The sequence below is a fragment of the Leptodactylus fuscus genome, chromosome 2 (assembly GCF_031893055.1).
Source record: "Leptodactylus fuscus isolate aLepFus1 chromosome 2, aLepFus1.hap2, whole genome shotgun sequence".
Classification (NCBI taxonomy): domain Eukaryota; kingdom Metazoa; phylum Chordata; class Amphibia; order Anura; family Leptodactylidae; genus Leptodactylus; species Leptodactylus fuscus.
In genome coordinates this window covers 132,094,066-132,109,103 of record NC_134266.1, presented here as the reverse complement: position 1 = coordinate 132,109,103, position 15,038 = coordinate 132,094,066, and the positions used below count along the sequence as shown (strand labels likewise).

At 40.2% G+C, this 15,038-nt stretch overlaps 1 protein-coding gene across 1 annotated transcript; it reads left to right on the top strand.

Moving 5' to 3' along the window:
- The first annotated feature begins 2,963 nt into the window (after positions 1–2,963).
- Positions 2,964–14,682, top strand: GJB3 (gap junction protein beta 3). Its single transcript, XM_075264636.1, has 2 exons — positions 2,964–3,012; positions 13,262–14,682. The coding sequence occupies exon 2, from the start codon at positions 13,272–13,274 to the stop codon at positions 14,076–14,078; it is 807 nt and encodes a 268-aa protein (XP_075120737.1). The 5' UTR covers positions 2,964–3,012; positions 13,262–13,271; the 3' UTR covers positions 14,079–14,682.
- The last annotated feature ends 356 nt before the right edge of the window (positions 14,683–15,038 follow it).

The window sequence follows — 15,038 nt, the reverse complement described above, 5'->3', positions numbered from 1 at the left end:
ACTTTGAAGAACCTAGAATATACAACATGTTTTCAGTTGTTTCACACTTTTTTGTTAAGTATATAATTCCACATGTGTTAATTCATAGTTTTTATGCCGTCAGTGTGAATCTACAATTTTCATAGTCATGAAAATACAGAAAACTCTTTGAATGAGTAGGTGTGTCCAAACTTTTGGTCTGTACTGTATAGTAATCAGAGGCCCAGGGAAGGTGATTAAAAATAACAAACACTCACACTCACCTTGCCTCACCTTTTCTGGGCATCCTTGCTCCATTCTGCTGTCTTCAGCATCTTCATCGCTCTTCAGACATCAGTGCTGAGGCCTATGATTGGTCCTCAGTGGTTACGTGGGGCGCACTGATGTCATTACGCCACCACGCCCCATGTGACCGCCTAATCACAGGCATCAGTCACATAACGGAAGAGTGCCGGAGAGGACACTGAGCCCAGGAGAGGTGAGTATATCTATTTATTTTCAGTCACCTCCCCTGGGCTGCCATCTATTGGAAAGGGGCCTGGCGATATGTTTCCTGTGCCACAACTGACTCTGCTGCATTTACTTGGTTACTCCTGCCATTAGGGGAGCCCCTCCACTTAGAAACTGCTATCTCTCCTCATGCCTTGTCATGGTTGTGCCATGCCCTAGAAAAGGTTGCAGACATTAATTGTTTCTATGTCCTAGATCCCAGAGCTGTTACCATATTAGCTACTGAAACTAATTACGGTATATTACTTGATGTTATGCAGCAGTATATTTTTGTTCTAAATCACCTAGTTTACAGTTTACCGTCTCTCCTCTAAAATGTTCATATGCCTCTATAGCACACAAAACATTAAAATTTACTGAGATAATAAGGGTGTATTCATTTAGTGTGTCATTATCATACCTTGGTTCTAGTCATGATTTTCACTAAATCACAAAAGAAAATGCTGTAGTTCTCACTTAAAAATTGTCTTCACATTTTCTTTTACTTCTGAGAAGTTTGTCTGAGAGAATTTACCAAAAAGCAAAAGGAAAAGTTCTACACATATCTAATTTAACTTAGGCTAAGTTCACATCTGCGGCCGAGTCTTTGTTGGAGTGCTCACTGCATGGAGGACTTTTCTCTCTGCAGATTTTAGTATAAAAATGGTGCTCAGCCGGCGTACCCCATTAGAGTCTATTGAGTCCGCAGGTAGATGCTGGTTTTTGTTTTTGTTTTTTTCTTTTTTGTAGATTGTGAGCCTCATATAGGGATCACAATGTACTTTTTTTTCACTTAAGTATGTCTTTGTAGAATGGGAGGAAATCCATGCAAACATGGGAAGAGCATACAAACTCCTTGCAGATGTTGTTCCTGGCAGGATTCTAACCCAGGACTCCAGCGCTGCAGTGCTAACTAGAGATGAGCGAACAGTGTTCTATCGAACACATGTTCGATCGGATATCAGGCTGTTCGATGTGTTCGATTCGAATCGAACATCACGTGGCAAACTCCAAAAAAATTTGATTCCCCTCCCACCTTCCCTGGCGCTTTTTTTGCACCAATAACAGCGCAGGGGAGGTGGGACAGGAACTACGACACCGGAGGCATCGAAAAAAATCAGAAAAAGTCATTGGCTGCCGAAATCAGGTGACCTCCATTTTAGACAAATAGTGGATTTCAAATCCGGGTCATATGAGAATGTGAACTTTGTGACTAAGAGACAGGGATAGCTGTACAGGCAGGGATAGCTAGGGATAACCTTTATTTAGGTAGGAATGTTATTAAAAATAACTTTTTGGGGCTCTATCGGGTGTGCAATTGTGATTTTTGTGACATAAACTTTTTCCAATAGGAATGCATTGGACAGCGCTGATTGGCCAGAGTACGGAACTCGACCAATCAGCGCTGGCTCTGCTGGAGGAGGCGGAGTCTAAGATCGCTCCACACCAGTCTCCATTCAGGTCCGACCTTAGACTCCGCCTCCTCCGGCAGAGCCAGCGCTGATTGGCCGAAGGCTGGCCAATGCATTCCTATGCGAATGCAGAGACTTAGCAGTGCTGAGCCAGTTCTGCTCAACTACACATCTGATGCACACTCGGCTCTGCTACATCTGATGCACACTCGGCTCTGCTACATCTGATGTAGCAGAGCCAAGTGTGCATCAGATGTGTAGTTGAGCAGAACTGGCTCAGCACTGCTAAGTCTCTGCATTCGCATAGGAATGCATTGGCCAGCCTTCGGCCAATCAGCGCTGGCTCTGCCGGAGGAGGCGGAGTCTAAGGTCGGACCTGAATGGAGACTGGTGTGGAGCGATCTTAGACTCCGCCTCCGCCAGCAGAGCCAGCGCTGATTGGTCGAATTCCGTACTCTGGCCAATCAGCGCTGGCCAATGCATTTCTATGGGGAAAAGTTAGCTTGCGAAAATCGCAAGCTGACAGGGATTTCCATGAAATAAAGTGACTTTTATGCCCCCAGACATGCTTCCCCTGCTGTCCCAGTGTCATTCCAGGGTGTTGGTATCATTTCCTGGGGTGTCATAGTGGACTTGGTGACCCTCCAGACACGGATTTGGGTTTCCCCCTTAACGAGTATATGTTCCCCATAGACTATAATGGGGTTCGAAACCCGTTCGAACACTCGAACAGTGAGCGGCTGTTCGAATCGAATTTCGAACCTCGAACATTTTAGTGTTCGCTCATCTCTAGTGCTAACCACTGAGCCACCATGTTGCCCCAGCTGCTGTTTTAGTAGTCCAGCTCTCCATCCATCTCCATGTATAAAATATGCAGCTCTTAACCATAATGTTAACATGCCTGTCTAGAGTAGCTTGCGTGGCTACAGTGAACTATACCATGAGGAATTAGGAGAACATTACAAGTAGCATGTACTTTTCCTCCTAACCAATCACTTACATTACATGATACAGCCTGTGCAGGTATTTCCTTGGCCACACCTAGTTAAGCTGCGAAGGATCTGGAGCTCTGTGACTGTACGACACCTAGATTCAAGTCTATCAGGACCCTACTCTTACTTCTGGCATACAGGTAGGACTCCAGCACTTAACACTTTGTATTATGGGGCTGTAACTCAGGTGCGATATATTCTTGAGATAGATCGGAACTCTTATATCTTCTTGAACAGATACTATACTGATCTCACACCTAAAGTTGTTTTCTATTGTTACAAGCTTTGCTGTGCAAGCAAATCCAGAATAGCTGACATATCGCATGCAACACACATTATTTCTTGACACTTTCTTCACTTCTATACAAGACTAAATATCTTTTCTATTCTATAAAGCTTGCAGTATGATTCAAAGTGTAAAAAGAAGCAATGAGAACCAGAATACATGGAGCAATAGATAAAGAGCAGAAACGTTTGTACTTTATAATGCAGAAAGGAATTTGCCCTATGAGTTTGACAGCACAGATTGTATGCTCATATAGTACGCACTTCTGAATACAGGTTACGTGTATGGATAAACCAATTTGTATGCATTTGCTAATGTGAAGTCTCGCTGATGCACCATCTTTTAATGCATACTATGTAGAATATATGATCTGGCACTCACTTTATTTCATTTCCTAAACAAGCAGTATAATCATGCTTCACACTTCCCTTGTTAGTGATACTCTATGTATATGACCATGGAATTCTAAATATATATTTGTATTTTTTTATATGACATTGTTTTATTGGTGTACAGTATTAAAAACAGAAAAAATGCACTTAATCAGACAACTACATTAAAGCTATAAAGGCATAGTCCTCTGAATAAGGAAGCTACACAAAGCTAAAATTCTGGTGACTAGTACAGTAAGTGTTAGGCTTGGTCTCATAGAATGTTTGTCTCGTGGCCTTCTTGTAAAATGATTGCGGAGCATGGACAGGGGAAAATCCAGCCAACAATCTGTCTCCTCCCTCCATGGCATTACCAAAGAGCCGATTGTTCCCACCTCTATATTGATAATCTATGACGGCACCTAGTGGTTGACTAGAAGCAAAAAAAAAAAAAAATCCAAAAAAATTTAAATAGGCACTTCTCTATTATAACTATATTCCAATGTTATCTTTATTTTATTTTAATATTTATTTAATATTATCTTTCTTTTATTTAATATAAAATTAACTATCTATATGCTGGAACCATTTTGATATAGTGTTATTGATAGTGATTGGTTACTAGTAGTATAATAGGGTCATTGCCTTGCTACAAGTCTTGTTGACATTACAGAGTGCCTCCCAGCGACTGCCTAGAATAAAGTTTATTTGTTGTACCCAGTGCCAAGCTCTACGCAGCACCCTGCTTGGGAGGGGTAGGGTAGATAAACAGGGAAAAGTGAGGCTGAGGAGAAAGCACAACTATGTGAAGGATGGAGGAGGTTACTAAGACTCACCAGGAGGAAATCCCACAGATTAAAAACCTAAATCTTGTACTCATGTTACTGTATATACCTTATTATCTTTATATATTGTAGTATACAAGTTACCTTTTAATTTTAGAAATGGGGGTAGTCAGTACAAACATATTGTTATGCAACTAACTTGTGTGATATCCACTTATATTTCTGCTTGGTCCAAAAAAGCAGCTGCCACAAATGACACATATTAGGGTGCATTCACACTGAGTAAACGCTAGCTTATTTTGTAAAGTAAAATTACACTTGTAAATTTTGCTATCCCATTGACTTCAATGACATTTTACAGGCGTATTTTTACAGGCGTATTTTTTTACAGGCGTATTTTTTACAGGCGTATTTTTACACTTGTAAAAAAATATCATTGAAGTCAATGGGATAGCAAAATTTACAAGTGTAATTTTACTCTACAAAATAAGCTAGCGTTTACTCAGTGTGAATGCACCCTTACCCTTTTTGTAAATACATGTGTGTCAAAGGTCTGTGAGCTTGTTATACAAGATGCTTTATAAATTCCTTTTTAAGCTTAGGGATGCCTGGGACAGCCGAAATCGGTTTATTTTCGCTGCAGCCTTCAGCCATGAATTCTAGGCTACTGGTTCAGATTTCAACCTTTGTACTTAAATTGCAAAGGTTGAAAACTGCAACAAAATCCCAAAGCAATAACTGAAAGACACTGCATTGCAGGTTGTTGTCTGCAGTGTGTGGATAGGATCTGTGTACATCCCATCCACTAAACCGCTACTGTACATCACAGTTTAAAAGAAAGAGAAAAATCTTTGGCCATTTTCAGCTGTACATCACAGTGAGTTAGCCTCCTACAATTCCGCCATAGCTAACCTGCTGCAACCTCAACTTGTTTGTCCTTGGCCTAAAGTGGTTCTCCAGCCAGGAAGTCATTTTTTTTTTGTTTTTTAAGGTTATAGTCTTAGGCCATATTAAATATATGGGTTTTTAGCTGGGCAGAATAGTGTAGTCTACCACACTTTAGATTCAGGTGAAACAAAAAAAGAAAAGGACAACAATGGATATTGTCAAATTATTACACATGGATACTTTTTCACTACCACTTGATTGCATAAGTTTGTAGCAAAGATGATCTATGATACACAAAGTCATACCTTACCAACCCCTACTGCTCCCATTGCAACATTCTCTAGTCCCCTACCAGTCTCTGTACTTGCCACTCTAACAGCAATATCTCAAACGAGTATGTGACCAATTTAGCCAATCACTGTTGGCAGAAAACTTTAAAAGTTAGGGATCACTCTTACCCTAGATTCACACAACTGAGCTTCACTCGTGAAACTTGGTCCGTGAGTGTTCACTAGATTTAACAGCCAGAACAGTATCCAGAAGTGGGACTCTTAGCATAATGGTTATCTATGATGTTAGGAGTCCCGGCTTCCCAGCAAGTTATTGTCCCATACCGATTACAGTATAGGACAGTATGTCACTGGCACTAGCAGCATAGATAACTATGATGCTGAAAATCCCGCTCACAGCATGAATTTCAGGCTGGTAAATGTGGCAAAATCTCGGTCTTGTGAACCTAGCATTGCACAGTGATTTTTTTTTGATGTCCATTCATTTTGCATCCGTTCTGTTTAGTTCTTCCATTTTTTTGATGGCCAAGTGTCATCAGTTTTTAATCAGTTTTTAACTGTCAGTAAAAACAACGGAGGGATTTAATCAGTCTTTCTTTTTTCACCCAACCCACTGATCCATTTTTAGCTGGTGGAGGTCAGTCTATTGTACGTTAGATGAAACAATCCATTGATTTCTATTGAGTCTGTGTTTGTGAAAATGGACAAAGATAGTGTTTCAGTTTGAACACATTGGGGCACATTTATTAAGCCCCTTGAGCCTTTTATGTTGTAAATTGCCCCTTTTTGAGGTCTTTTCCTCTGCTACGCTGCATTTGCACCTTTTTTTCATGCTCTCACCACTTTTGCTTTTTGGTGTGAAAAGGGGACTTGGCCTAAATGAAGATCCTTTTATACTGTATTTATGACATACGCCTTTCTTAAAAAGACGCAAACGCACTCCAGTCCATGGGCAGTGTAAAAAGCTGTTAAATGCATTAGAAAGGGACAATTGCACTGTTTGACCGAAAAGAGGCAAAGAGCACATGGCCTAAAAAGGCACATTTACACTAACATGTGCACAATATTTAACAAAGACGTGCGCCTACACAGGGGCGAACCTGCCCCTTTCGCCGCCCAAGGCGAACTACAGAAAGCCCCCCCCCTGCCGGGAGGAGGGGGTGGAGCGGAGGGGGCGTAGTGGAGCGGAGGGGGCGTGGTGAAGTGTGGGGGCGGGGCTTAGCGCCGTTCGCCGGCAGAGAGCAGGCACGGAGACGACCTGCTCTCTGCCTGAGAGTGAGAGGAGGCTACTGGAGGAGCGCTGCTCCAGTGGCCTCCCCAAACCACCACTCGGTGCTAAGCCAGTCCAGGACAGCTTGTCCTGGACTGACTTAGGTAACCAAAAATGCCGCCCTCCCTGAGGCCCTGGCATAGTGCCGCTTCAGGTCGCCTCATGGGAGGTGCGGCGCTGCGCCTACATCATAAATCAGCATTGCACTAAAACTATTCTTAAAAAAGACTCACCTGCAAAATGCATGGCCAAAAAAAAAGCAGATGATAAATAACCCCACCGAATTCAATTTGTTGTGAAAACGGACGTGTGGCAAATGCTGTCACGTGGGGAAAAGACCTAAGGCTAAGGCACCCACAGCGAACTGCAGCAAAAAAACACAGCGGAAAAAAACACAATGGAAACATATTGTATTTTTATTCCTCAGTGTTTTTCATTGCATTTTTGCTAAATTTTTCTCTGCTGACTTTCTGCCCTTATGATAACTATGGTACAATTGACATGCTGTGTTTTTCTAAAACTCATCTTTTCCGCCGTGGATTGTTTTCTGCAATGTGTGGATGGCATTAGCCAGATTCTCATCCACTTTGCAGGTACTGTAAAACACAGCGTTTTGGCAATAGCCATACCCTTGGTTCACATCTGCGTTTGGCAATCCATTCGGGGAGTCTGCATGGGGACCCCCCAAACGGACTACTGAATGCATTTGCAAGCGGTGTGCAGTTAAAGCACACGGACCCCACAGACTATAATGGGGTCTGTGTGCTTGCCGCGCACTGCCCACACGAATCATACGGACAGGAAAGTAGATTGTGAAGTACTTTCCTGTCCGCATGTTCCCTGCGGAGATCTCGTGGCAAGCACACGGACCCCATTATTGTCTATGGGGATTCGTGTGCTTTCACTGCACACCGCTTGCAAATGTGTTCGGTAGTCCGTTTGGGGGGATCCCCATGCAGATTCCCCCGAACCAACGCAGATGTGAACGAGGCCTTAGAAGTAAAATATACACAACCAGACTCTTCTGTAAGAGAGCAGTCTCATGTTGTCTGTGTATTAGGGCGTGAGAAAATAGCACTGAATAAAGGGTGTTGTCTTAGTGATCGGTTAAGCTTCCATTATGAAGGCACTAACTCCCTTATCCTATTTCACCGTCACTCATTTTCTAAAGCAGAATTGCTGATGTAGTCATAGCATGACAATAAGGTAACCTACACACCTCGGAAACCTGAATATTACTAACACAAAGTTACACTCTATTCCTCTTTCTCCATTTTACTCTTGATTTCTCCCTTTGTCTGTGTAAAGAATACTTTTTGCTGAAACCTGCCCAGCAAGTTTGATACTTGAAACTCTACACCCAGATGTTTGTCTCTAGCGCACATTTTATGCTTCTCAGAGAACAAACACTTAATATTTCCACTCCTTGCCAATGCAATGTTCACCTGAGTAAAGGTACAGCAATGTAACCTTTGTGTCATCGTAATAAAATGCAGGGAACGTTAACAGGTCATGGACTGCGCTGACTGCACAGCTGGAGAGTTTACACACACAGAACATGGATACCCTGAAAGCAAGATAACACTGTGCAAATAACGTTAGGTTTATGCAACAGTTGGGAACTCTGGAACAGATTTACTAATAGTAAACCGTGTAAACTTAGTCTGAAAATATGACAATTTATCACATTGGCTGATGCTGGATCATAAATCTGGCGTATCCTTAGAGTGGCTTGTCTAAGTTGGCTAAGTACCTTTTTATTAGCTTTTTTTCCGACAGAATTTCACATTTAAGGACTGCCCCTTTTCCTTAGAATCCACACCCACATGTCTAACAAGTTGAAAAATTTTAGACCAAGCTAGATGCACAACATTGTGCTAAAGATGCAGTACATTTACGCCAGTGTCTTGTCGTAAGCACAATAGGAAATCTAGGCCTGTGTTCGCTGGATAAGTTAGAAAGTACTTGTGAGGAACTTGTCCAATATGACTACGAACTAATAATAGCTACATACATATATATATATATATATATATATATATATATATATATATAATTTTTATTTATTTTTTTAAAGCATGCTTTTGCCGTACACTTTTGGCAATAATAAGCTACATCAATGTACCTTTGTTCCAAACATGAAAAACAGTGCAACGATAAACTTGTATCATGCATATATATGTTTTTACAGTAGAGTCAAGGACAAGTCTATGCAATTGTGTTTATTCAATTGCTTCACCATTGCGTTTAGAGGCAGAGGGGAGAAAGGAACTAAACAGGAAGTTTTTATCTCACCCCAAATGCTTTATTCATATCAATATAGTTCAGTACTATTTTATATTATCCTGTATGATTCTGTGGATATTCTGGAGTGAGAGTGTTCGGGAACAAATTGTCCTCTACTTTGTGTGTAGTGAGACGTCATAAAAGACACTGGGGCAGATTTATGAAGACTGGTGTTATCAATGCCTGTCTCCAGAAGCCCATTGCTGCCAAAGGGTACGCCTCATTTATGACGAGGCACATGCCTCTACTCATGAACCAGGAGGGGAAATGTATGCCAGATGATTTCTCCCCTAGAAACCTCCCCTATGTGCATGCTAAGATAAAGGGTGCATTCACACGGAGGAAAATGGCGCTGAATTTGGTGTGGAATCTGCATCAGATTCAGTGCTGAAAAAAAGCCTCCCATTGACTTCAATGGATTCCTTTTTCTGGTAGCAGAAAAAGGAAACCATTGAAGTCAATGGGACGCTTTCTGCTACAAGAAAAAGGAACCCATTGAAGTCAATGGCAGGCTTTTTTTCAGCGCTGAATCTGACGCGGATTCCACACCAAATTCAGTGCCATTTTCCTTTGTGTGAATGCACCCAAACATGTATTTCCAAGGGTTTTCTGTTAGACACCTGTACTATACCTGCTTTATAGATGTTCTGCTTTGAGGTTATACATTCATTTCATTGACTTTATAAGAACGTGCCAGTTATTCTGAATGTGAATGTCCGAGATTCACTGAATCCGTTTCTACTGACTGGATACATAAATTGACTGCAGAGCATATTTACTCTTCTTATATGACCTGCCAGTACTCAGGAAAAAAATTCTTTCATAGACACAGCACTTTCTAAAGCAAATAAAGTTATCAGACGTATTCCTGATAATAAAATGGTTAGTGTTTTTTATGTGTTTATTTAAACTGGGTGTGAAGTTCCTTTCTATATGTATATAAATGAAGATAAGCTACAATGTACTGGCACCTAAAGTAATCTAAGGCATTTTGTACTATACTTTAATTTTATCACTACATTTTTTTTTATTACATCTCAATCCAGTAACTCAGCATGAGAGTGCATATTCACACTTAGTCTCCTGCATTTTGGTATTTAGTTCCTCTTTCGTAGTTTCCAATAACTGTATAGTTTTGGCTTCCACACCTATTGAGAATTTATTACTACATGCTGAGTCCTCACCCAACACATGGCCTCATGTCTTCCTTTTAGAGTTCACATCCATGTGCACAACCAATTTGGCACGTGCAGTGATAAAATTATCATACAAGATGCCAGACAGTCTAGGTCACTGGAACAAGATAGAATTATTGATGTCATTTTTTTTTTAAAAGTCAGTGGGTCAGCCATTAGTAGACACACATACAGTATAGACACTAGAAAGAGAGAGAATTTCATCAGTTTTCAGGTAATATAAAAAGTTGTTACATATATTAACATTCCCTCACCCTACAGTATATAGTATATATAGTATAGTATATGTAAGTATAAACAGTATTGTCTTTCATATTCCATAAACAGGAGATAAGCTGGAGAAAATGTTGCTCATGACATACACTATGGAAGGGTTAGCATATATTCACATGACAATGTCAGCCATGCAACACAGAGGCATCAGTCCACTTTTCATAGTCAATTTGGGTCCATATAACGAAATAAGTCAGACTACGGCTAAATTCATTTCAGTGAAAACTGGCCATGTGACGTCTGTTTTTTTCATGAACGTCACACGGAAGCATTAATTTCAGTCAGTGAAATGTATGGGGGATCCATCAAAACGGGTGCCCCTCAAGGGTAAGAAAGCCGTGGATGTTTTTCACGTCTGTTTTACACCTTGATCATGTACATCTAGCCTAAGGCTACATTCAAACAACTGGGTGCAAAATAGCCTTTCAAAATGTCAATTTTTTTACAGCCATCATGCTCTTGGAGGGCACCCATTTTCACAGATCCCCTAAAAATAGGACATGACCTATATTGTGACAAAAAATTGTCATGTGAATAGCCCCCATACACTGACAATGAATTCAATGCTGCCGTTTGACATCCGTTAAAAAATGTTGTCTGAGCCTTAAGAGATGCCGTAATTTATGTTGTATCGGACACAAGGTCATTAAAAAATGGCCTTGTGAAGAGATCCATTGATTTCAATGGGGCCATGTGCAGTAGTCCATTAAAAACTAACAGCACGTGGCCATTAAATACTGCTATGTGAAAAAGCCCTTATTAGGGTGCATTCACACGGAATAACGTGCCGCGTGACCTGGCACGTATACGCCGTGTGAGATTTTTCGGGCCATATACGCTCCCATTGATTTCAATGGGAGCGCGGATAGTAAAAGCCGCATTATTTTGCAGCCGCAAAATCACGGCCGCAAAATAACGTGGTGTTTACGAGACACGCTCCCATTGAAATCAATGTGAGCATATACGCCCCGCAAAATCTCACACGGCGTATACGTGCCAGGTCACGCGGCATGTTACTCTGTGTGAATGCACCCTTACTTTGGTTTTTGAGTCTCCTATTGAATGTTGTTGCTCTTCTTGTTAAAAAGTAGAATTGAAAAGACAATCCCATGAAATGTTAATTACCTAGATAAAAGTTGTCCGTGAACTGACAAACACGAATGACTAGTTAGACTTGTCATAGTTACAAGCAAAACAAAATTTGCTTGGCATGTGCTATATTCTGATATTTTGTCCAATAATTCTCATGTTTAGATTGTATGTAAATTGTACTTTCTATACAAGCATGGTACCAGAAATCTAAGAATGAATCTCTTTAATGTCTAAGGCTTTTGTGATTTTCATCCATATGCTACGCATTGAAGACTATAATCACTTATACAGTCAGATATAATTAGTATCTGGACATGTTTTATGGTTATACATAGACACAATAATAATCTGCTGCTATTCCTGTTAACTACGTTCAGTGTTGAACTGGTAATGTACCAGGAATAAGAACCATCTAAGGAATGCAAGAAAGGATAGTCAGGTTGGTACAGCATGTGACTGGAGGAACACATGTAGCATCAATTACAGGATCTGTACACTAAATTTACTGTTGCCAATATACGAACAGGAGAGTAAACCTATCCCACTAGGACGTTTCCCATAAAAACAATTTTATTAAATAATTGATTTAAAATTGTATCCCCACAAAAAACAAAAAAACAAAACCAACACCCATAAACCAGTGTTCAAAACTCAGATGGCACCCCTATTTTTGGAGGTAAAAAGCGATCTAAAAATGGCCAAATAGCCAAAGCTAAGTCCTTTCAAGCGAGTAAGACCAGTATTACTTTGCCTTCCTGATTCATTTAAATCTTTATGGAGTGTCACAGCGATGAGCAAATCATCCCCGGTCATAGAGCAGATATAGCCCCGGATCCCGACCTTTGTTAGTTTTTCACCGGTCAGCTATCCACATATAGGCTGATATCTACCCTATGGACTTCTCTACAGTTGCTACCTAATAAAACATGCCACCTAACGCGTTTCAATGCCCCAAAGGTATCAACCGGGGCATCTCATCAGAGGTAGGATTAAGATTGGAAATATAGCTCTCACTCTGCCTTCACATGGAGTAAACGCGCATGTATTTTTGCAAAATACACATGTAAAAATAAGACTCCCATTGACTTCAATGACATTTTACAGGCATATTTTTACAGGCATATTTTTACAGGCATATTTTTACATGTGTAAAAAATATCATTGAAGTCAATGGGAGTCTTATTTTTACACGTGTATTTTTACACGTGTATTTTGCAAAAATACACACGCGTTTACTCCGTGTGAAGGCTCCATTAATATACTGTGCCATTTATTGCACTGTACTATATAAGGCTGGACTTGCATATAACAGCTGCCTCTGTATAGTTCTTTTATTCCTAAGTAGGACACAGTTAAGGTTAAGTTGTTGCCTTTGAGCAGCTGTTCATCTTCAAGGCATATATAAAGTTTCTCTATTCAGCTAAGGGAAACATCTGGCTCAAAGATTGTCGACACAAAAATAACCCCAAGGTAAATAAAGGATTACTTGTGTCAGTAGTTTCCCTAAGGTATATTGTTGTACTGTACCGGAGGCCCGGACATACAAAAAGAAAGCCTTAACTAAGTGATGTATATCTAACTACATAGAGTAGAGCAGCAATACTAAGCTAAATGCACCAACGTAACCCAATTATTTTTATCTCTTTATACAGCTAATCCAAAATGGATTGGAAAACCTTCCAAGGTCTCTTGAGTGGCGTCAATAAATATTCTACAGCATTTGGAAGAATCTGGCTGTCAGTGGTATTTGTATTCCGAGTTCTTGTGTACGTGGTTGCAGCGGAGAAAGTATGGGGAGATGAACAAAAAGACTTTGATTGTAACACTCGACAACCAGGGTGCACCAATGTCTGCTATGACCACTATTTCCCCATTTCTCATATCCGGCTTTGGGCTTTACAGCTTATATTTGTGACTTGCCCATCACTTTTGGTCATTATGCATGTGGCCTACAGAGAAGATCGAGAGAAAAAGAACAAATTAAAAAATGGAGACAACTGTCATAAATTGTATGAAAACACAGGTAAGAAACATGGTGGTCTGTGGTGGACCTACCTTATTAGCCTTTTCTTCAAAACTGGTATAGAAATCACATTCCTGTATATCCTTCATAAAATGTGGGATAGCTTTGACCTGCCAAGACTTGTCAAGTGTACTAATGTGGATCCTTGTCCTAACATTGTGGATTGCTACATTGCACGACCAACAGAGAAGAAGGTTTTTACCTATTTTATGGTAGCAGCCTCTGCCATCTGCATTATCCTGAGTATTTGTGAGATATTCTACCTCATTACTAAAAGAGTTGTCAGGTGTGTTACTAAGTATAAAAGGACCAATAAACACTCAGTTACCTACAGCAAAGCATCAACATGTCAATGCCATATCCATTTGGAAGCCTCAGAGAAGAAACCCATGAACAAAACAGTGGCTTCCCTAAGAGCTTCTGCGCCCAATCTAACCTCCTTGTAAAGTGGTCATATCAGTCCATACAAGACATTGAGCAACTGCCAGACAGGTCACGCACTTCACAGAACTTGGACTACCTTGTATGTTGGTAGGTCTGGTCTAAAAAGTCTAGGAGAGAGATACCTGGAGTCTTGATATAAGGATTTTGGCTAGAATCGAAAATGTGTGTCGTAACTTTTACTGAGGATGAAACATTCCATGATGGAAATACTACATGAATATAACAAAGCATAGTAAACACTATAGGTTGAAATTCAACCAAGACAGTATAAAGACAATATTGCTGTCTACTTCTGGAAACAAGTGCGATACAAATCCAATGACATGCATTTCATGGTCTAGGTGAAAACTGAGGTGACTCAACAAGTAATGGAGATCTTCAAAAGAAAGTATTATACTTACTGCCGCAATATCCTGTACATGTTGACAGAGACTAAACCATTGGAATGGACTACTGTATCTTATGTATGACAATGGAAGCTGAAGAAGGAAAAATAACATTCCACTATTACTGTGTGGACAATACCTTGTTATAATACACCAATGCTGAAATTGGTAAACTCCATTCAAATACAGGGTCAGAATGGCCCTCCAAGGGATTACTTCAATGAGCTCAAGTTCTGAGGCTCTATCAATTTGCTTTTGTAACATGTAATGTTTTTTTTATCCTACAGCTACTAGACTAGCCATTAAGTGTCATTATAGATTTGATTATAGATTTCTAATAAGGATAATAGTAGGCAAGCTAAAACACTTATCACTACTACTACTCTAGAAAATATCTAAAATAGAATGTGTTTCAAGATGGCCGTGTCCATGTACCTGTTGTCAAATTGTAAAAGAAATTCATTATTTACAACTGTACTGATAGAGTTAACTTTATCTTCACATGTAACAAGTTTCATAACATGACTTTAACTTTTTACTTTTTTACATTTATCACATCATATGCCTTTAAAAATG